Source organism: Apostichopus japonicus, chromosome 8, assembly GCF_037975245.1.
Source record: "Apostichopus japonicus isolate 1M-3 chromosome 8, ASM3797524v1, whole genome shotgun sequence".
NCBI lineage: Eukaryota > Metazoa > Echinodermata > Holothuroidea > Aspidochirotida > Stichopodidae > Apostichopus > Apostichopus japonicus.
Window position 1 is genome coordinate 10,738,224 of NC_092568.1, and position 22,887 is coordinate 10,761,110.

Genomic DNA, 22,887 nt, shown 5'->3' on the forward strand with positions numbered 1-22,887 from the left:
GTGAAATAACGACAACGTAAACGAGGCTTTATTAAATTAACAAAACAATCAAACTGTATTTGGCAGGACGGATTATATAGATTGGGCATGTTCACTCTTCCACAGTATAAGATGTTTATTATTTGAGTTGGGACAATCAAATTGCGACGTTCCACAGCCCTGACTAATTATGTTCCTCCCGGCTGGAAAATAATTTACAAATTCAAAACTCACAAAATATAGTGCGACTATTTGAAGACAATATCTTTAAACATAATGACCGAACTTAGAGTCTCTGCAAACTAACTGAATAGATTTGCGGTAATATTTCGTCTTTTGGGAGGAATTAATTAGCAATGGGATGGACGTCAAATTGTACTTATGCATTGATTAAAGACTATATACAGTATGAAAATCCTTACACAAAAACATATTTGTTGACACACATCTAGAAAAATATAAGGGCATTAAAATGTAACAATGCATACTTACAAAACGTGTTGGGTAATCTATAATTAGCTACTAATGAAAATCTAAATATTACTTACATTGACCTATCATATCTTTATAAAAAATATCCAGTAAGTCTGGGTAATACAACATTTACGCAAAAAAGGAATCCTGTTAAAAATGTCGCTTTGGTTCTTAAAGATATGACATGCGCAATATCTTTGCATATCATCATTACCCCGTGCAACAATAACTACTATGAAAGCCTTGATGAGACTTTCTCCTTTCTACAACCAGTCACGGTTATCGTCTTTACCCTGACCAGACTTAACAAATGCCTGATTTTGTGTTGGTCTGCTTTGTGTGCGGCCCGCACTTCTTCTCTGCCAACCATTGCCGAAGAGAAGGGCGTTGACAAGCCACTCAATTACAAAAATGATGGCACTGCCTGCCATCCCGATGAAGAGAAGGTAATACAACCCCTGAAGGTCGTGAATGGTAAAGGATTTCTTGGTTTCGTTTTCCCAGATGGAATCACCTGAACACCTTAAATTATCTGAGAAGCTCATCTCCAGGATCTTGTCAATCTCTCCACGTTCCTGCAAAAGACGTATTGCATAAGAGAGCTGGTCCCTCAGCGGAGATCCTGACGGAGTGGCCATGGAGAACGCAATACGACCTAAGGTCTTCCCAGTGATGAATAGACGGCATGGTTTGCGATCAGCAGCGTATTGGAGAATCCTTTCCTCGCCGACGATAGCGTATCGTGCATCCCACTGACGACGGATGCGGTAAACAGCGTCCTCCAACCGATCTTCCAAAAGATTCTGATCCGAATTGAGCATCCTGTCAAAGACCTGTCGATACTGGCCCTCGTTGTATCGGTAGAAGTCATAGGAAGGACTGAACCGTACAGCGCCAAAGTTGATGATATCCTGGAAGAGAAGATCATGGGTATCTTTGACTCGGATAGCTGTCTTGGAGAACTTGAAGACACTGTTCAGATTGAAGGCGTAGATGAAGACGATGCAAAGAGAAAACCAGAACCAAAAAGCGGACAAGATCCTCAGTGACCAAGACCGTGGACCTCGAGTGTAACTCTGCAAGAAACCGGTGGACAAGACGTACATGATGGAATTATGTAGACTAAAAGTTTGACTCTCCTCTTCGGTGGCCTCTCCCCTCTCTGCACGCCGACGCCATTCGTAAGGGCTGAAATGACCGAGCAACGCCACCAGTGCACATACCATGATGAATCCGGCAAGTAGGGTGAACCAGGCGGTTAAGTGCATTGGGTAAACGATTGAGAATGGATACTCAAAGGACCAACTCGGGTGAAGTATAAGAAGCTTTATTTGATTCCTGTACCAGGGAATTGTGAAGTCGATGTCGGCCTCTCGAGCACTCATTTCGGTTAGAGCTCCGATAGCTACATCAGCATCCTGGAAAAAGGGAAGGGAATGGATGGATGGTGAGATGATTCGTTTAGGGATTACTTATTCATCCAAATTTCGGGGTTAACATTTGTTTGGTCTTGTCTTTGAAAAAGGGCAGAAATACCTAGTAATCATATATCTTAAAATAGTTGGTTATGTATTCAGCTTAAAATTCCCTTGTTATATAAGGTAGGTTTGAAGAGAAATATTGAATTTTACTGGTATGTCACAACGTCAATTTTAGAGGTTTGCTTTTCAAAACAAAAACTATCACGTGTCATTGATGTAAGCCATACACTTTTCATAGCATGTATCTGTGCGAACTGGTGCTGAACTAGACATACCATGAAGTAAGTTTATATACAGTTGTAGTGTAGTGTGCTATGCACTGGCTGACTCAGTGTGCTTTTGAACGAAAGCGCGAAAAGCATTAACTTCGTAATGAACGCTACTTAATTACATTATCTTCACTGAATCTGAGGGTGCAGTGAAATATGGTAATTTAATGGTCATTGAGTACTTTAAATTACTCCCGATTAATTAGTAAAATGTAAGAATGTTGCTTACAAGTAACATTCCCGTCACATTGGCGGAATATATTCCTACAATTAGAATCGGGGCCCAAAATTGGCGATTCTAAATATATGTGACCATGCACAGTGGCGTGCGCAAGGGTTTGATGCATGCTCCCACCCATTATCGTCATTCGGGGGCAATGATTCTGTCGGTGTGTTTTGTGCATTCTGTATCAGATCAATGCTGCGAGTATACACCCCCTTTTTCAATCAAGCCCAAATAAAATCAAGAGTATTTACGAGTACTGCTTTTATAGAGCTAATTATAGATTCAGTAATATATATATAGTACACATGCATTTACCTCAGAATGCATACTGATATGACGTCTAAAATTGCCATATTTTTTGTAGGATGACTGGGGAATTATGCGTTAGAGAATAATAACATAATAATAATAACATATTGAAAAAGACAAAGGCCCCACCTGCCTCGTTTATACGAGGAGAAGATTAAAATGGTATCTACTGCAGGTTCATTAATAATTAGACGTCTTCCTTCCGTGGTTTGTATATATACTGTTTAAATAGTTTTTGAAGCAACCACAAATATAAAACGAAACACATAGGCCTATAAATACGCATGGTTAGCACTCAAAGAAAACTATCGGAAATGTAAACGAATTGTATAATCAAAATAATTTATTATCATATTTATCACCGAGCAAAGAAATATACACATACCCCGTCAATTAGGTCTCTAATCATACCGTTCCATTCTCCGGTCGACAGATCCAGACTACCATATTGACCACGGCTCATCAAGGTGATTCTGAGAATGAAATCGAAAACGAGATTATTTGACGAATTTGGTCATGATCTTGTCATGATTCTTGGCTTGGTTAGCTGTTGATTTATTAAGGAATCAGAGGCAAGACAAAAGAGCCGGTCATTAACAAAAAAAGAGAATACATTGAAAAATAAAGCAAAATAGTTTGACTCTTCAAATTTGTCCTACAAGTTACAAGCGTATCATGTGATATATGGTAACAACAAAAGTAATATAATAAATGATATATTTTAATACCGGATTATGTTTTTTAACCCTTTTTTTTTGTACCTGCCTAAGCTTGTAAGAAATCTTCAAAAGTTTGCAAATCATAGAAAGTAAGTTCAGATGTTTAAAGAAAAAAATCAGGTCATTGTACATATTGCAGGTATAGTCCCAACCAATGGACTCACTCGTAATTGAATACCACGCCCATATTATTACATATTGCAAGTATAGTCCCAACCAATGGTTTCACTCGTAATTGAAATACCACGCCCATATTATGTACATATTGCAGGTATAGTCCCAACCAATAGACTCACTCGTAATTGAATACCACGCCCATATTATAAACATATTGCAGGTATAGTCCCAACCAATCGACTCACTCGTAATTGAATACCACGCCCATATTATTAACATATTGCAGGTATAGTCCCAACCAATCGACTCACTCGTAATTGAATACCACGCCCATATTATTAACATATTGCATGTATAGTCCCAACCAATCGACTCACTCGTAATTGTATACCACGCCCATATTATAAACATATTGCAGGTATAGTCCCAACCAATCGACTCACTCGTAATTGTATACCACGCCCATATTATTACATATTGCAGGTATAGTCCCAACCAATCGACTCACTCGTAATTGAATACCACGCCTATATTATATACATATTGCAGGTATAGTCCCAACCAATCGACTCACTCGTAATTGAATACCACGCCTATTTTATATACATATTGCAGGTATAGTCCCAACCAATCGACTCACTCGTAATTGTATACCACGCCCATATTATGTACATATTGCAGGTATAGTCCCAACCAATCGACTCACTCGTAATTGAATACCACGCCTATATTATATACATATTGCAGGTATAGTCCCAACCAATCGACTCACTCGTAATTGTATACCACGCCCATATTATTACATATTGCAGGTATAGTCCCAACCAATCGACTCACTCGTAATTGAATACCACGCCTATATTATATACATATTGCAGGTATAGTCCCAACCAATCGACTCACTCGTAATTGAATACCACGCCTATTTTATATACATATTGCAGGTATAGTCCCAACCAATCGACTCACTCGTAATTGTATACCACGCCCATATTATGTACATATTGCAGGTATAGTCCCAACCAATGGATTCACTAGTAGTTGAATACCACGCCCATAATATATTGCAGGTATAGTCCCAACCAATCGACTCACTCGTACTTGAATACCACGCCTATATTATATACATATTGCAGGTATAGTCCCAACCAATAGACTCATTGAATTGAATACCACGCCCATATTATGTACATATTGCAGGTATAGTCCCAACCAATGGACTCACTCGTAATTGAATTCCACGTTCATTTCTTCTTCCATTACTACTTTAATCTTCTTCAGCAGCTCCCATGAGAAACCTTCATACGGTTCCTCCTCGGAGTCATCATAGTCCGGACTCTGGCGTTTGTATCTGCGGTTAGTTGGATATTGAATCCTCTCCCAGTCCTTTCGCATGAAGAATGGCGGTTCCTGTCAATGTAAGTCAAGTTAGAGGGCGTTGTGGTCAAGTGGTTAAGGCAGTGGACTTGTGATCTAAGGATTCGAGCCCTGGTAGGTTCGAGCCCTGGCCAGATCATTACGTTGTGTCCTTGGGCAATGCACATTATCTCTATTGCCTCTCTTCACCCAGGTATATAAATGGGGACTTGCGAGGTGACTTGTAAAATATAGTTGCGTGCGCCGGTTTGTGGCTGCACCCTATGGAAAGCCCCCCAGGGGACACGTGGCTGTGGTGCACTGTGGTGCCCCGGGAGAGATTGTTTGAATTGTGCACACTTTGGTGTGTAGTTGTGACAAGTTAGCAATGACCAGGGTTAGGTACAGCGCGGCGAGTCTTTATTGTAAGTTGCGCTATATAAGAACTGTTAATGATTATTATTATTTTTATTATTATTAAGTTACTAATATGTATGTACATACTAATGTGTCGTGTATATCTAACTGAGCCGATAATTGAATTAAGGCGGCATCGTCACTTTAAACTGGTCTAAACTTAAAATGTGTCACCATCATTACCATGCATCCATCTTCCCAGCGTATATGCACCTCTAACTGGATTGAGTATTTACGATCGACGATTAACATATATGATAACAAACATCCTTATTTATATGTCTATTGGTCAATCATCAAATTACATAATAAAAGGCTTACCGGAACTGCCAGGATCTTTATAAATCGAACATCGGATTGTCGGAATGGTTGAATGTACATCCTCTTCCTAGGTTGGCCTGGCCATCTCTGGTTGTTTATTTGTTCCCATGTTTGGATATCTTGAACGAAGTAACCAGCCTATAGAGAGAAGCAAAAACAGTATAATCATGTCTTTAGTATAGCCTCTTTAGTTATAACTATACATACCTACACTCATGTCATTCCAACGAATGCACTCCACAGAATGATAACCATGCAGCGAGAATCGATGTAAAATCCGACGAAACTAAGTCTTCAGAGTACGTTTTCCCAAGTTGAGTAGGTGAATGTTTATTTGAGTGCATGTACTTAATGGAGACATGACGTAAGTAAATACACTTTAGCAAAGCCCATCTCATCTCAACTTGACGTACCCTGTTGTAAGATATTTACTATTTCACTCTTTGAAGGTACCAATTTGGGACATTTACTTTGACATCGAGGCCATAGCCTATACACTGAATACAACATGAACGCCATTAGTTACAGCCTCTGGAAAATATAACCAATTGGCGTGGGAATAGTGAGCAGTGGAAAAGGGTTGTGAAACACCATATCATCTACATTTTTGTTGAGCTAATTTTGCAGTTTCTCCACCGTACAGCCGTCACACCCACATAATCCCACCCCTTCATTCCTCTGAGTTGCCATATTATCTAGCCTTCATTTCACAGGACACATACATAACGAGTCGAGGTACAGTCAATCTGCTATCTCACCTCCTTAGTACTATATTTAAGATGTCCTGTTAGCTCCCAAGGAGAGACAAAAGACATAGCAACAGTCTTATCAGTTTACGTGTAGTATTTTAATTAAATTTCATTAATTTAATTTAATTTAATTTTGCTGACGAAAAGGCGTGACGTTCTTCCTGAAAGGTAGATTCGGAAAAGGGGAGTACGTGGGCGGTGCCCAGAGAGCGAGGGCGCAGTGCTAAATCGTTCCAATGTGTAGTTAGGTAGATGGGAAAGTGCAGATGAGGAGTGGGAGGGAGACAGGTAAGAGTGGTAGTAAATTTATCAGTTTACGTAGCAAATTTTTAATTTAATTTACATAAATTCAGTGGATAAAAAAATAGTGAGAAAGGCGAAATTTTACCAGATTTTCTGCGTAACGATCTTTTCCGGAGTACATGTTGATCGTGTAGTTGACACGGTTACCATTACGGTCGAACGCAACGTCACCAGAAGCCCCTCGGAAATTGACCTTCAAATTGAATAAAGAATATACAACAGTTAGTACTATACCTTATGTCTCTCTTAAAAGTAAAACCAAATAATAATTATTGGATAGTGAAATTGTTTTCATTTTAGAGAAATTGTTGTCGTAACAGTAAAATGTTCTTCAGTTGCTAGCATGATTGGGGGAGGAGGGGGGGGGGGGAGCTTAATACTGATGAGCTTAAAACTCTACCGTACAAGTTGTAGATCTTGTTATAAAGGTAGTTATAGATAACCAAAAATGTGAGCAGCCACTAACGGGGTGACACGAACTACAGCATAATAATGATGGGAGATATTTTACCCTCAATCATTTACCATGGAATGGATATACCGACAGCTTACCAAACCTACAAAAATCCATGCAAACAATGTCATCCCCCGTAACACAGGGTAGCAAATATAACGTGATACCGATTCTTTATCGGTTACACCCTCGTGAGTCTTACACTAAAACTAATTTTGATCAATAATTTGAAACACTATACCCACTAAAAGAATACTTAATATCAAAAAAAAAATTCTCAAAGATAACATTCAAGTACACACGTTACGAACGCGCGCAAGCATGATAAGCAATACGCAAAGGTGTTCATGTCGTTCTTTTGTACTACTTTTTATTCTGTGGAAAAGGGGGAAAGGCCCCTACCCTCCCTATCCCTGCCCTGCCCCCCCCTCCCCTTGCATTCTTTACGTCTCTTGTTGCGAACGTTCATGACTTCGATACTTACTTGTCTCAAGTATGTTTCCAATGAAGATCGCTCACTGGAACCACAAACTGGAACAGAACTAGGAAAGCGGCTCTCACGTGCCCTATGGATACCAAGAGCGGTCGCTATGGCTACTAGGGCGTCATAAGTAGCTCGTTCTCTAAACTGCCACTCTCTGATTGGTTTGCCAATCGACGAATAGTATCTAAGTTCATTAGAGACTACCTTAAATCTCGTCAGGAAGGCCATGTTGTGTCGATATTTCTGTTCCAGAAATTGTTTCGTAATTGGTGGATTCTGCGGAGAAACAAACAACAGATAACCAAAAATATCGTGCAATCTGATATATATGACCTAAAGAGAATAAAACTGGGCGGGGTCAACCTACCAAACTAACAATAATATTTCTAAGAAAAGGGGAATTTTGACGAATTTCCAAACAGAGAGAACATTGACAGCTATAGGTAAACATTCCAAAGGTATCACTTTCTAAGGATAACTCAACAATATCATAATAGCCTTTGAAGAACATTTACAGTCCACTACAGTCCACTACAGTCCTCTACAGTCCTCTACAGTCCTCTACAGTCCACTACAGTCCACTACAGTCCACTACAGTCCACTACAGTCCACTACAGTCCACTACAGTCTTCTACAGTCTACTACATACTACAGTCTAATACAGTCTACTACAGTCTGTGATAGAATTCCCTGTAAGAACCGGACTATCCCTTTTAATAAATAGCCAATTAGTGAAGTTAAAAACCAATAAAATTTGGGCGAACTTACCAAGTTTCCAAAGATCCAATGCCAGCCATTACTGAGGAGCCTACTCTCAAATGCCTACAAAAACGACAGGAAACAATTTGACTTAAAAAATAAAAATATCTATAAAACAGTTCTTCAACGTAAATAAGACGGAAACTCAAATGTTAATTTTAGCAGTTTTTTTGGGGAACAAGACAATAAAAATTGATTGTTCAGCAACTTTTTCACGATTATTAATGTTAGAGCACGTGTATGATAAACCCATTAAGGTTATTTTGAGACTCATTCCTTTCAAAACTGTAAGTCTTTTTCGGAAATCTCAACTTATACTTTTTTTTTTACTCTTGTTGGCTTTTATGGTTGATATATGTAACTCTTGTTTCTCTCGCTAATGCATTTAAAGAACAGACTTCCTTTAACAATTAACCTTGATAAAATCGCACTTGGTTTTGGTCAATTTTCTGTCGATTCTATTCGACGAATATATATGCGTGTGATTTTACATGTCATTAGAATGACTAATAATAATAAATTTTCACATAATATAGAAAATGTCGAAATTTCCGATTTTATGCCGCCGCTCTGTTAAAGATTATTATACCCTGTGTACAAAGTGTGTCATTTCCCTCTATTTTCGAAGCGCAAACATATGACGTCACAATTTCAAATATTTTAAAGTACTTACAATATTTACAAGATCCTCCAGAATATCTTCACTTGTCACAAAACAAAGAATGTTTTTAATGCTTAGATTCAGGAGATGCTCCGTTTGTGTTGCGAAATTCTCTTTTATTTCAATTGGTATCAACTGCCATCCATACATGGACGATTTAGCAGCCATGCTCTCAACCAATAGGCGTCCTTGAAAAATTAAAGGGACAAAGTAAAGAATTATGAAGTTATTTGATTTGCAGAAGTAAATTTTGTTGTTCTCTCAAAGTAAACAATGGACGTATAACTAACATAAGGAAAATTAATTCAGCAATAAAAAAAGGAAATATTTATCATTGAAAATATTTCATGCTGTTTAAAATATGACTGTTACAGCAGCTATTTTTTAAATGAGAAAAATTGACACTAAATATCTCATCACAAAGAAATTAGTGTCTTACAATTTTAAACATTTCTAACTTTTGTACAGGTTTGTCCGTCTTATATGCAATAAAGTAACAAACTCCTGCTCCCTCCCCTACCCCCCACCCTCACCCCCAAAAAAACTCTGTGGGATGTTTGATTTCTTTATGATAATTTTACCGATCATATCAGAACTGTTGCTTGGACAATATTAACGGATAACACCGTAATGTGGAAATTGCCACATAAGGGTAAGAACAAAATTTCCCACTTTAATAAATCCTTTGAAATTTTGTTAGTAATAATAATAATAAGAATGCATAAAACCAATATCTTTTCCTTTCAATTGTGCTCTAATCAAATTCCTTCGATAACAGAGCAATTCATGACCGAATCTTGACTGAATAGTACTAAAGTACTCATATTTTATATATTGCGACTTTAAATCTTCATAAATCAAATGCCAGAGTCGAAAATTGGTATACTTTACAGAAATATGCAAATATCTAAGTGTTAATCTAATTAGAATGAGCAGATTAAAGAACAGTATTCTTCTTCTTCTTCTTCTTCTTCTTCTTCTTCCAGAATATATATATATATACTATGGGACAACATGGAACATTCTCTTCAACTAATTATATACTGTTCATATTGAACAATAATTAGAATGTTTTTTATTTAGTGTTGAAACAGCTGGGGCTACGAAAGATGCGTATAGAGAACTCTTTACCACTTTTCCCTTCGTAAAGAATCACGAAGTCTCTCCATTTAAAATGATCGATGACTTCAGTTAACATCTCATCCATGTCAGACAAAATGGGTCTCATCTTGAAGGCTTTGGAGCCATCTGCTTGGTCCAGGGTGATGACGGGGCTGTATGCGTCCCCGATGATACCCCCCACGTCATAGCACTCCTTACAAAGATCATTGGGTAAAATAACGGCTGAAGCTTCCGTGCTTCGAAAGTCATTGCAAACTACAAAATAAGATACAAAATAATGTCAGGTAGGATTTCTAAAAACTATTTTGGTGGTGGGTTAAGGGCGTGTGTGTGGGGGGGGGGGGGGTTGAGGTTTGGGCAGAAGAGAGATAGGGAAGGATGGAGATACATTTATTCAACCTATCTAATCGATTTTTACATCCCTTTCCTCTATGTGCATAGAATTAACTATACGAACAATCATTTGTGCTTTCGATGAAGTTCATGTATACCGACTTTTAGCGCATATCGGTAGTGCATATTCAGTTGCATTTTTTTTTTTTTGCTGTTCCATTTATTGTTTTTTCCTTCATTCATTGTTTTAATTTAGATTATAATCTTGTCACATATTATCATATGTTCAGGTACTAAAATTCGGAATGAAGATTTTCACGACCTGGTGAGGTCAAGGGGATGGAGGTGGGGTTGAGGGTGGGTGGGTTGGGTGGGGGTAGTGAAAGAATGTTGCCAATTATCGTAAACTATGTAGAAAAGGAGTTCACAATAGGAATGAGTGGCAGGGCAAGGGTATAGGAGTGAAGTAAATACATGTACCTTTTTATTACACGCTTTATCATGTCTCTTCTGACATGTACAAATGATTTAACAAAATAAATCTTTATTAGGAAGTGAGACGACATTAAATCATGCAGGCTTTTAAGATTGGACTGCATGCATATCTTTTACTATGACGTGTTAATTTTCCTGTTTTGTTTTGCTCGTAAAACCCTATAGTAAACCATACAGTATAGGTGTCGGATTCGATTATAGGAGGCTGTGGAGTATGGAACGCGAAAATGGCAAACTTATTTCGTTGTCTAGTCTATAAGTTTGTTGTTGTCTGAACAAAAGTTGCTGCTGCTGTTTCACCACGCTGTTGCTCAAACTCACGTTGATGTCTAAACTTCCGTTGTTTAAACTTACGTCGTTGTCTATAAACTTACGTTAAACTTAGCAACGAAATAAGTTTTCCCTTTTCGCGTTCCATAGTGGAGGTTTATAGCCCTCTCTGATAAACCTCTCTGGACCCTCAGGCACCGTCCGATTGCCTGACCGGTCAGTTCGCCTCTGTTCCAGAGCGGACCATTTGAAATATATGTCATTAGACTATAACACGTTTTTCTTGTTTCTAAACTTTACTGTTTTGCATATACATATTTTTTTAGTGTGTGCGTGTGTGCTCTTAAAGCTGAAGTTAGTCAAGCGTATTGTATTCAACATTTCGCTATTTATCTCTTCATTTCTTCTTACCCGAGTAAAGGCTCTTTGAAAGAGTCATTGTCTCATAATCTTTATCAGCTAACACCTGGTCGTGGATGACGTTAACTTGGTCTCCGGTTGGGAGGAGACCACGCCCCGCTGCATCATTAATGTATGTGGAGGCGTCGGTCAAAATCTGCTTGTAGTGGTCATCCTTGCCAGTGTATTTTCCATATAAGGACACTAAATGAAAATGACAAAAAAAAGGATGACAAAATTAAAACAAAAAGAAATTAGTAATGAGTAACTAAACAATGACGGTCTAGAAACATGACTAGAAAAATAAACATACATATATAATTTTAAATTTAGAGAATAAATCGCGACGACTGTTACCTTAAAATCGAAGCATGTCTACAACAGAAGTAATTGGGGAAGAATCTGGAATGACCTGGTTGCAACGAAAGTTTTTTCTCCCTCATATACCGCACTCATCCTCACCAAGCCGAACCCCTGCCCTATGCCCATCTATATTTAATAATTCATACGACATCTCTATAACATTGGACAAGCTACAGCTACAACCTTTCAGTGTACGTTTTGGACAATATGTGAACACTTTACAATGTATTATCACTGTTACGTAATGATTTATTATTTCATAATCGTTTCATTGTTTTTATTTTTTTTTTCGTTTTAATAACATTAAAAGAATTATCAATTAGATGCCAGAAAAAAAAAAGCATTTTGGCATCAAAGATAAACGTTTAAATGTATTTCTGATTTTATTTAACACTATATTGGTTCATTAAGTAAGATATTCGAGCTTCTACGTTACATAAATGGATCGACGCACACAAGAGAACACAATGTTCAGTCATTTATTTCCCGCGCGAAATCAACTGAAAGATCGTTGCTACTTCAAAATATGCAAAGTTGTCTAGGCTGTTGTTGGTTGTGTTTATCATTGTGTTATCACGTGTGTACTAATTATGTACGTAAACAGCTGCAGATTGATGTGCAGTAGGACCCACTACCTGTTCACGTTAGTTGTACTACTCTCTTTGTTTCTTGTTTGGGGGGGGGGGGGGCGTATTTTACTTCCATGTCATGCTTCGAAGCACTTATACTGACAGTACGAGCAGTATGGACGATGCTGTTGCTATTAGAAACAACAGAGTTAGGAACTGTAACGTTAATACTGTCAGTACGAGTGCTTTCAACCATGATATGAGAGGACAGTATGGAGTAGTATCGATGTTAGAAAATTGTCCCAAGTGACCAGTTGCCTTGTCAATTTTGTCATTGATTAAAGGAAGTATGACGTCACATTCAGTCAAGCTCTTAAAGCAACTTTCTTCATTATATTTCGATCAACTTTTCCATGTTTTTCGAGACTCAGATTTCGTACAACTGACGTACATTAATTAAATGAGCTTCACTATGGTCAATTTCATATGATGCAGAATTAAGTAACCGTCGACTCGTTTTAGTGCATGGGTGGGTGTGTGTGTTTTCGTTTTGTTGCTGTTGTTTTTAGGGGGTTGTTTTTACGGGGTTGGGGTCTACAATTTCCAATTTTCCTTGTATAAGAGGTTAACACTGAATGAATTATCCGACGATCTATTGTGGAAATCCGACTGTACTGCAGTCATTTAATCCGAATTTTCTCACGAACTGTTATGCAGTGATCATATCTTCAAAGTGAGTTGTTTTAGATATAATCTAATTCCGATCTTTATTTTGCGTACTTAGACTGGGCAAGTTTTGGTGACATTTATTACCATCCAAATTAAAGAAAAAAGATTGCTTGAATGCTCAAAACCTATAATATATCATAACCTATCTGGGCAGTATATATACTGTAGGTTTATGTGTTAAAAAGGTTATACTCTGTGTTAAAAGATATCAGAGATTTCTATGACGCCACCAGCACCGTCCATTCGTCGTGTAGCTGTTGCACAAGCTGACATTATATATGTTTAACATTCTCTCTACAACATTTGAACTATTTTCTAACCAAGGGTGAACAATAAGATAAAACCAATCACACCTTCAAAATTCGGAAGGACAGCATTAGCCTACAACAAAATTATTGTGATAATAAAACAACACATCAAGGACAACTTCTATCACTGCAGGTTACATAGCTACCCCTCTCGTTTTATATCTTTCTTTTATTGTTTTAATTATTTTTTGTTACACAAATATGGCGAAAGACGTATCGTGCTAGATTTCATCCTTAGGGTGGCATACTCCTATTAGCGTCTTTATCAATCCGCGGCAAGTGTTCTCCTTCAGGAAAAGTGCCAATTAGGAGCAGGAGAACAACTTTTCTGCTATGTTATCAATTAGGATGTGCTTTTTTGTGGCTTGGATGTTAAAGAACATGAATGGAAGCACATGTGGTTAAAAAAATTGGGTAAAATTGAGGCAATTTTAGACCAGTTTAGCCCTCCCAGTGGCAACGAACGAAGATTGTTTACGACTGAGTAAAGAGGTTTGTTTACAAGTGACGAAAAGTTCCGGCTCTCGTAGCAAAAAATCTGCATGGTCATGGTACGGAAAATTGATGGTGCCATGAAAGGCCAACTTGTCAGCTATCCAGTGATGGGTAGTGTTTAGCAAGTGAAAACTTCTATCTAGGCTTAGAGAAGACATTACTTTTGTGATTTAGTGTGTGAGTCAATGGGGCTTTTAATGGGCGTATGCTACCTTAGGTGCAGTTCGCTCTTTGTATGAATATTTTCCATGGAAAGGGATAGCCTAGCTAATAAACAATGGATAAATATACAGGCCTATACATACTGTATAATTTGATCTCGAGTGAGACGGTGACGTCATCCTCTTTCTGTCATTAACGGAGCAGTGATTAAAATTTAGCACAACTTAATGTCTTGGCAGAAGAATGGAAGGTTATGCGAAGCATTTTTCTGCACTGGAATCTTTTTTTTTTAATCAGTGGACTACGTTATAGTCCAAACTAGATATCTGACTAACTGATTGTTTAACTGTAGTGAAGATAAAATCCCATTGCTATTTTTCTGTTGCCTTAAAAGTGGCTTTTATTTCATAACTCCTTAATTGTTTTATTTATTATTATTTTATCGCACTTTTTCTTGCAACAAAAACTAAATATTACCATTACATCATTAATTTTACAATAACGTTTCACAGCATTAACTTTGATAAACAGAGACGAAATTTTTTATTCACGAAATGTTAGAATCATCCAGAACTTGGAATCATCCATATCAGATATAGAGCATATTTTCATATGATAAGGGTGAATTGAGAGTCCAGTACATTCCATATGTAGTAGCTTCAATCAGTATTGTACGCATTTGGTTTTATTTCAACTAACAAAAAACAACAAATTCAAGTAGTTTTATTCTTACCAACTTTGATCGTCTCGGCTGAAGTCAGGGCAGGCAGTAGCACTACCGCACAAACCCAAAGAAGGGCGCGGTTCATATCTCTATAGTCGTATCACTACACGACTTATAAATGTCCGCAAGATATCTCAAATTTTCGCTGTTAGCCTTCAAAACGTGGTATAAAATCCTAATATTAATAACATCAAGAGTGTAAGTACAAGCTACTACTGTTCTGTTTTCAGGAGATCCGTAATAGTTTTGTCTTTTTCTTCTTCTTCTTCTTCTTTTTCGGGAATGTGGTCAATTTATTGAAAGCTTCTTCTCCGTAACGTTATTTATGATTCATTCAGTGCTTTTATCCATAGACAATAAGTAAAAGCCCATTTAGCTTAGATGACGTATTGATGACAATACGTTTGAAAGCACCAATCACAGAGCGGCTTATACGCTCTGCTAACTTTTCTATTTTAACCGACGCTACGAAGATCTTTTCAAGTAAGATTAAGGTTCCCCTTTGCTTTTTTGGAACTTATTGTCATCGTTTGGGTATTGAATCTTTTTTTTTTCTTTCTTCTAAGTTTTTCTTTTTGTACCTCCCAATGCCATTTGTGATGGAATTTAGATGAAAACATCTGCTGAATGGTACAACAAGCTATAGAGGGTAGGAGAAGCCATTGACAAGAACTATGGGAGGTTACCGAATCCGTCTCTGAGGACTTAAATGTTTGAATTCAATGGGACGAGAAATAAATAAACCTCCTAACAGTGCCGGGACTTTTCAACAAACTACAGTTTACATTTAATTGGTACACTGGCATGCATGCAGTCGGTTGCATATGTTCACATATTTAGCGATTACCGCGTTCATAATGTTAATGTCCTCCCGGTGTGACGTACATGTTTACTGTGACTGTCGGTGAAAAAGCATTTGGTTTTGTTGTGCCATTTTGTTTTTTAACCTTGTGCGACTTTTCTGCAGAAAAAATGCACACAGTATGATGTATGTAGCTTCTCCCCGTCACGCATATCGGCAAAGCTGCTACCAGAGTTGCATTGGGTCGTGTATACCCAGACCTGAAGCGGCGACGGCGACCATACATTTTATACGCGGATACGCCTCAATACGTCTCCATGCTTCAATCTATGGCGTTTGAAGAAAAAGAAATTACAACCATTCGTTTGACTTTTCCCTTTTTGAGACCTATTTACAAACCAATTAATCTAAGAAAAGAAAATTGTGTGTCATAGAAATTAATTGCACTATTTTTTTATTTTAAAGCTGTAAGATTTTGTCCGTTTAAAACCCAAGCGTGTCGAGCGCCGAGTCGAGCTCGGTGGACAATTAATTCAACGGGACACCTGTTTTGAAGATATTTATAAATTCATAGTAAATTCAGATGTGTGGAAGCCATAACGTGATTAATCTTTCCTCATACTTCGACTCCCTAATTTGATCCCCGGCCCCGTGGCTGTACCGAATCCCCCCCCCCCTCCCGTAATGCCCTTCATACGTGACCGGCGTTGAAGACTCGCCCAAACAGCATGCGGCCATCTTTAAAAAGTTAACTTTCCGTTGCTTGCAAGTGAAGTTTTTCTCTTGTATGTATGTATGTATGTATATGTGATCTTCCCGCAAGCAGGAACTCGCGAAAGAAGCCATGGAGGCTTATAGACTCGCAAGCTGACCGAAGCCAATCTCTCGGCACACATCCATTTAACATTCTTGTCGCTACAAAATGCAGACATTAATGAAACGTGATACCTAGTTATCTATGTGAACCTGAGATGTCCATCGCTGTATAGTTTGTACACTGTGCTGTTGGTATAGACTGCAGCTGTATGTACTGACTGTACACTAGTGTCTAATTACCGACGGTAGCAAGCTGTGTGTGTGTATTTCTGGGATTGATGATGGTGTCTAACACTTCTGTTACACCTCATTTTCGAAACTAGGTCAGATTACCGGCATTAGACGTTTCTTTTTGCGCGAGTCTTCACACCCTTTAAACCTAATACTTTTGTTAGCCGTTTGGGAATAAAGATGGAAAATATTTTGAAGACCTTCAGAAAACTCTTTACTTTGCAAAACAAACGTAATCATTTTCACCGCAAGACTCGTAGCGGCTGTACTCGGTCTAATTTGCATATAGTGGTTGGGGCAGAAGTTTGTTTGGATATGTGCTCAAACTCACCGACTTCCCCCGTCCCCACCCACCCCTCCCGGATAGATAAGACAATATTACTATAGACATCGAACTTTCAGGCCTTGCTTTTAGTTTGTCAGCAATCATATATAGAGGTATAGCTGAAGGAAAAAGATTACTTACCTCCCCTGCCCCTCCCCATCTCACCCCCTTCCTACCCCTCCCTCCTGTTGCAATGTTTTCAGATCACCTTACTTACCCCGCAACAACAAAACACGAAAGAAAAAGAAACCAAACCATAGTGTCTACCTTCCACCACTTATATTTCCTTAAGAAACAGAAAAATAGAAAAATAGATAAGAAAAAGGATACAAGAATGACGATATGAAAAAATAAAATTGCAAAATGTTCATTAACGACAGTTACAACACAATGTCAATAGCGATTGAAAGAGACGTTACAGTCATGTTCACCTGATTTGTACAGCTACAACAAACACACCTTTGATTTTTTTGGTAGTGAGTCATGTGCGATTGGTTGAAATATTAATATTTCGTACTCCTGAAGATTCATAAATAAGTTTTGCTTGAATGATTATATAAGCGATTTAATTGAATGTTATCCCCAATATAGTACAAATTGAAAAAATAAAATTGACATCTATGGATCAGTAATCGAGCTATAACTTCCATTTTGTTTGCATGGAATACCTTGCATGCATGCATTCGGAGAATGGTTTCAATGATTGATGGTTATACATATATGACATGGATATCACAGGCCCATATAGCAAATTGATAGGTCACGTGACTGGGTTGATCTTGGATGAAGAAACCTATTGACCCTTTGATACACCCTAACTGTATCATTTAAACGGTACCCTATATAACAAAGTCATTTGATGGATATGAATTTAACATAAACCACTGCCAAGAAATGTTTTTTAAAAATGAATTCAATTAAAATTGGAATAGTGATAAACGCGCGGGTACGGATTGAAGGAGGGACGCGAATTCGAAAAGGGAGGAACATATTTCTTAAAGGTTTAATCATAAGGAGATAGTTTCTCCTTAGAATTCCAATACAGACTTTGTCCCAAGCAACCCCATTCCTCCCTGCTCCTCTGCTTCAATTATTCCCGTACATCGACGCGAACATGACTTATTAACACCGAGTACTATAAATTTACATAATTGTTACAAATATTTACAAAAAAAATAAATTTCTATTAGTCACTTATTTGCGTCTTTCTTCCTGCAACCACAAAATTCTTGCTTTTGATTTGAGCAACGAAAAAAAAATGATTGAAACGAATAGCTTACAATTATACATAGATATCCTATCACCGGAAACTTTACATTATTGAAATATTTCAAACATTAATCAGAATTACAGTCGGAGAGAAAAAAAGTGAGAGCCTCCCCTACACCCTATACCCCGTCCCCCGTACCCCTTCCCCAAGAAACAATGTCAGTTTCTGGTGAGACTTAAATCCAGTCAGTAGCCCCTTTGTCTGGTGCTGCGTCTTTCGGATCCTGACCATAGAAATCGGTGGTCATCTTATTTTGGGGTGGAGCACGGTGCCCTCCTTGGTCGCCACGACGACCCACAAAGGTAGGTCTGGCCCCCTTATCAATGGCGAGAACGTACAACAACCATTCTAATATCATGACGATGACGCTCCCGCCCATTCCGCAGAACATCAGGTAGTACATCCCCTGAAGGTCGTGAACGGTGAACGATTTTTTGGTCTCAGTTTCCCACAGAGTGTCGCGAGCACACTTCAGAGAGTTACTGAACTTCATATCCAATATACGGGTGATATTGCCTCGTTTTTTCAATACTTTTAGAGCGTATGATAGCTGATCACGGAGTGGCGAACCGGACGGGGTGGCGAAAGAAAAGCTGATTTTGCCCAGAGTCTTCCCAGATATGAACAAACGACAAGGCTTCCTATCGGCGGCGTATGATAAAATCCTTTCTTCCCCGAGTACTGCGTAGCGGCCATCCCATTGCCGACGGACGCGATATATGGCTTCTTCGATCCTGTCTTCCAGAAGATTTCTATCCGAGTTGAGAATCCGGTCGAAGACCATTCTATATTGTCCTTTGTTGAATCGATAGAAGTCGTAGGACGGACTGTTACGGACAGCTCCGAACTCATGGATGTCATTGAAAAGCAAATCATGGACGTCTTTGATCTTGATGGCTGTCTTGGAGAACTTGAAGACGGAGTTGACGTTCCATGCATATAGGAAGATAGTACATATACAAAACCAGAACCAGAACATGGAGAGAAGTCTCAGCGACCATGATTTAGGTGATCTGTGGAAACTTTGCCAAAAGCCAGTCGACAAACAATAGAATATGGATTCACCAATGCTAAAGGTTCCGGCCTCCTCCTCTGTCGCTTCCCCACGCTCCGCCAGTCTCCGGTATTCGTAAGGGCTGAAGTAGCCAAGGAAAAATACCATCGAGGAAATGATGACAAAGAGAGCGACAAGTGCCGCCCAGGCGGTGACATGAAGTGGGAAGACCAGCGAAAATGGGTACTCGAAGGTCCAGGAAGGATGAAGAATAGCGACCTTGAGTTGGCTTTTGTACCACGTACCGGTAAAGTCAATAGCATCTTCCCGGGCTCCGACTTTGGTTAAGGATCCTATGGCGACGTCTGCATCCTGAAAGAAAAGAAGAAGAAGAAAAACGGGAGAAGAAGAAGTCAGCGAAAACATAAAAAGGATTTTTTATTAATGAATATTTTTAATGGAGTGAAGTAATGATAGTTTTAGGAATGATGTCAAAGGTCAAGTAACATAGCACAGTATAGGCCTACTGTGAACTTAAAGACTTTCAAAACGTTCTCAGCCCTTACGCCTTTCTCTAATGAAACCACATTAGTACAGGCATGAATCTGCATGTGTTATCAATTTTAACCCCAATTTAACCAAGTTTCAAATAATTTTGTCTTTCTTTTTAAGTTAGAGAGCCTACAGACTTAGTGAATGTGGCGAATCCATGCATTCTCACCTACTTACTTTGTATCAACAACCTATTTTGCGCATGCGCATGCTTTTTAAAGGTCGTACAAACAAAAGAAGCACCCTATGGTTAGGCAATCACCGAGTGTTTGGCAATTTGATTGCCCTCTAAAAAGAAAGTGAAGAAGAAGTAGCTTCGAAATGATATTTTACAAAGAAAACCCATATGCTAACTTGGTATCATCAACATTTTACACTCAACATAGTGCAGATGCAGTTCTTCCATCTTACAATGGATCAACAAAAATGATAATAATATGTAGTAAAATATAGAAGAACGTCCCTTAGACCATATATAACAGCCGGTAAGATCTCCGTTGTTGTTGTGGGTGGGGGGAGGGGGGGGGGGGGGGTGAAGGGGGAGTACAAGAAAAGAGGACTTTGCACAGATTGCACACTATGATAGATCCGAAAAGACGAATAGATATATCGAAGAATAAATTTACAGTCCCCCGAGGTGGTTGCAGTTGTCGATTTCTAACCCATTGAACAAAAATATTTGCATTTGCAATATGGCTAACGCCTATACCCCTATGAAATACCTCCCACATCCTCCCAACTCACCCCCTCCCCCATCGCCCCCACCCCGTCGTCTTGCATAAACCCATTGATAATATCATTTGTAGTACGTAATACACCTTTTCTAAAGCGAATGAAACGGCGTAGGAAGGTACTTTTGAGTGGGGTGGGGGCTGAAGACTGATGGACGGCCTGGGGAGGGGTCTAAGGAGAGGGGGTGTCCCCCTCCCCTTTGGATTTTTTTTGCATTTCCAGGTGGCCTCAGATGCAATGTGGTGCAATATAGCACACTTCAACACCCACTCCATTTGGTAAACTTAATTTTGTATTTTCACCTGGCCTTAGATGCAATTTGGTGCTACAAATGAATTTTTTCTCATTTGGAAATGAAAAAAGGGTTTTCTGACTTGCGAAGCGGGGGGGGGGGGGCGGAATGATACTTCCGCCCCTTTTTTTTCACTGGGGGCTGGAAGGTTCTTACGCCCTTGAATTTAGTTGTTTCTCCCTCTCCGTGTAGTGCCCTGTTTATTTTCATGTCAGTTAGTCTCTGTAAAAGGTTCTGCTAGGATCAAAACGTAAACCCTTCTAACGTTTACAAAGCCAATTATCGTAATTTAAATGTTCCACAAAGAGTAATTTTAAAATTGAATCGTTTTTTTTTGGGGGGGGGGGATTTTCTTTTCTGTTATTATATTACAGTGATTCTCCTATCAATTAAGATTGCGTAAGAGAGAAGGTTTAAGAATTGACATACCCCGTCAATGAGTTCTCTAATCATACCGTCCCACTCTCCAGTCGACAGATCCAGACTACCATATTGGCCACGGCTCATCAAGGTGATTCTGAGAAAGAATATCAAGTACGAGGTTATTGCACAAAATATTATCCTTTAATGATTCTTGGTTAATCAATTAGCTACGAATTTATGATGAATTGCATGTCAACATTGTTATATTCTCAGGGACGTTGGGGCCAGTTATGTGTAGAAAAAAAGTATCAGAAGCCAGAATGCTTTTGGTTCCTTGCATTCGTTATCATGTACATGAAGCATTGCTATACACTTGTACTAGTTGCCATGGTGATTATGGAATAGCCGAACCGTCTGTGAACTTCTATGTTGAAAGAGTTGTAGTAATATGTTAGCAGGTATATTGATTAAAGGTTGAAAAGCATGCTAGTAGTGTGGGCCTTAGACTTAATGAGTCAAAAACTGAATATCTCACAGTCAACATCAAAACCCAGGACAAAATCGACATCAAAATAAGTAGTGGTGCAAAACTAAATGAAGTCGACAACTACAAGTACCTTGGTTCCCTTGTGAGAGATAGTAAAAGAGAAATCAACAAAAGAATTGGCATGGCATGGTCTGCTTGTAATAAAATGGACACTGTGTGGAAATCTGGCCTCAACAGAAAGACCAAACTAGACATTTTTAAATCAACTGTACAGTGTGTCATCATGTATGGCTCCGATACATGGACAGTTACGAAGGAATTGGAAGCAAAATTAGATGGGTGCTACACAAGACTTTTACGGAAATGTTTAAATGTACATTGGAGTCAACATATGACAAATACTGAACTGTATGGCAATGAACCAAAACTATCCTGTAAGATACAACAACGCCGTCTCAAACTAGCAGGGCACTCATACAGGAACACCAAGGAACCTGCAATCTCTCAACTTATCATGTGGACACCAAAACATGGAAGGAGAAATAGGGGAAAACATAGCTCAGCTATATAGATGTAGTTGCTAGGGACATCGGGTGCTTCAAACTGATCTTCCTAACTTGATGAGGGACAGAAATAAATGGGCAAATCTCAACATGATTCCGACTTCTGTCGACTAGAGAGAGAGAGATATTGATATATTGTTTCAAGAACATAGGCAAGGATTAGTATGTCTTAAGCCCTATTAGTCACTCTTAATTGGTACAGAACCATCTGACCAGATATAGCAGATTGGGCGGCTAGATGATATTTCTCTGCTTTGTAGCCCATACCGGTACTGTTAGTCCCAGTGGATGCTTATAGGTAACTGCAGCTAACAAAAGGTGTTAGTTGCCATGGCAACCTGTGGTCCAAGTCAGTGATTTGTACATGGGTAGTCTTGGCTAAGTCGTTTGTAATACTCTTCTTCTCGCGTGCA

General features: G+C 38.7%; 2 protein-coding genes across 2 annotated transcripts in view; both read right to left on the reverse strand.

Moving 5' to 3' along the window:
• Positions 1-27: 27 nt before the first annotated feature.
• LOC139971683 (glutamate receptor 3-like) lies at positions 28-15,334 on the reverse strand. Its single transcript, XM_071978372.1, has 11 exons — positions 15,057-15,334; positions 11,710-11,901; positions 10,210-10,455; positions 9,091-9,266; positions 8,427-8,480; positions 7,659-7,934; positions 6,806-6,913; positions 5,669-5,806; positions 4,800-4,984; positions 3,124-3,211; positions 28-1,871 (listed from the first exon to the last, which is right to left on the reverse strand). Exons 1-11 carry the CDS (start codon positions 15,130-15,132, stop codon positions 717-719), a joined length of 2,694 nt encoding a protein of 897 aa, XP_071834473.1. The 5' UTR covers positions 15,133-15,334; the 3' UTR covers positions 28-716.
• A 2,151-nt stretch (positions 15,335-17,485) lies between these two features.
• The window catches only part of LOC139971044 (glutamate receptor 1-like), a 30,815-nt gene continuing 25,413 nt past the window's right edge, over positions 17,486-22,887 (reverse strand). Inside the window, exons 10-11 of the mRNA XM_071977201.1 lie at positions 21,491-21,578; positions 17,486-19,857 (exon numbers count right to left, since the gene is read on the reverse strand). Coding sequence (XP_071833302.1) covers positions 18,667-19,857; positions 21,491-21,578 — 1,279 coding nt within the window. The 3' untranslated portion in view covers positions 17,486-18,666. The remainder of the gene's footprint in view (positions 19,858-21,490; positions 21,579-22,887) is intronic.

Bases quoted from the DNA above. Each gene is read 5' to 3' on its own strand.
- LOC139971683 (XM_071978372.1), bottom strand. From the start codon at position 15,132: ATGAACCGCGCCCTTCTTTGGGTTTGTGCGGTAGTGCTACTGCCTGCC. The intron at 8,481-9,090 runs GTAAGTACTTTA...TCGTTTTTGTAG, and splicing joins TGGAGGATCTTGTAAATATT to GCATTTGAGAGTAGGCTCCT. The intron at 4,985-5,668 runs GTAAGCCTTTTA...TTACATTGACAG, and splicing joins TAAAGATCCTGGCAGTTCCG to GAACCGCCATTCTTCATGCG.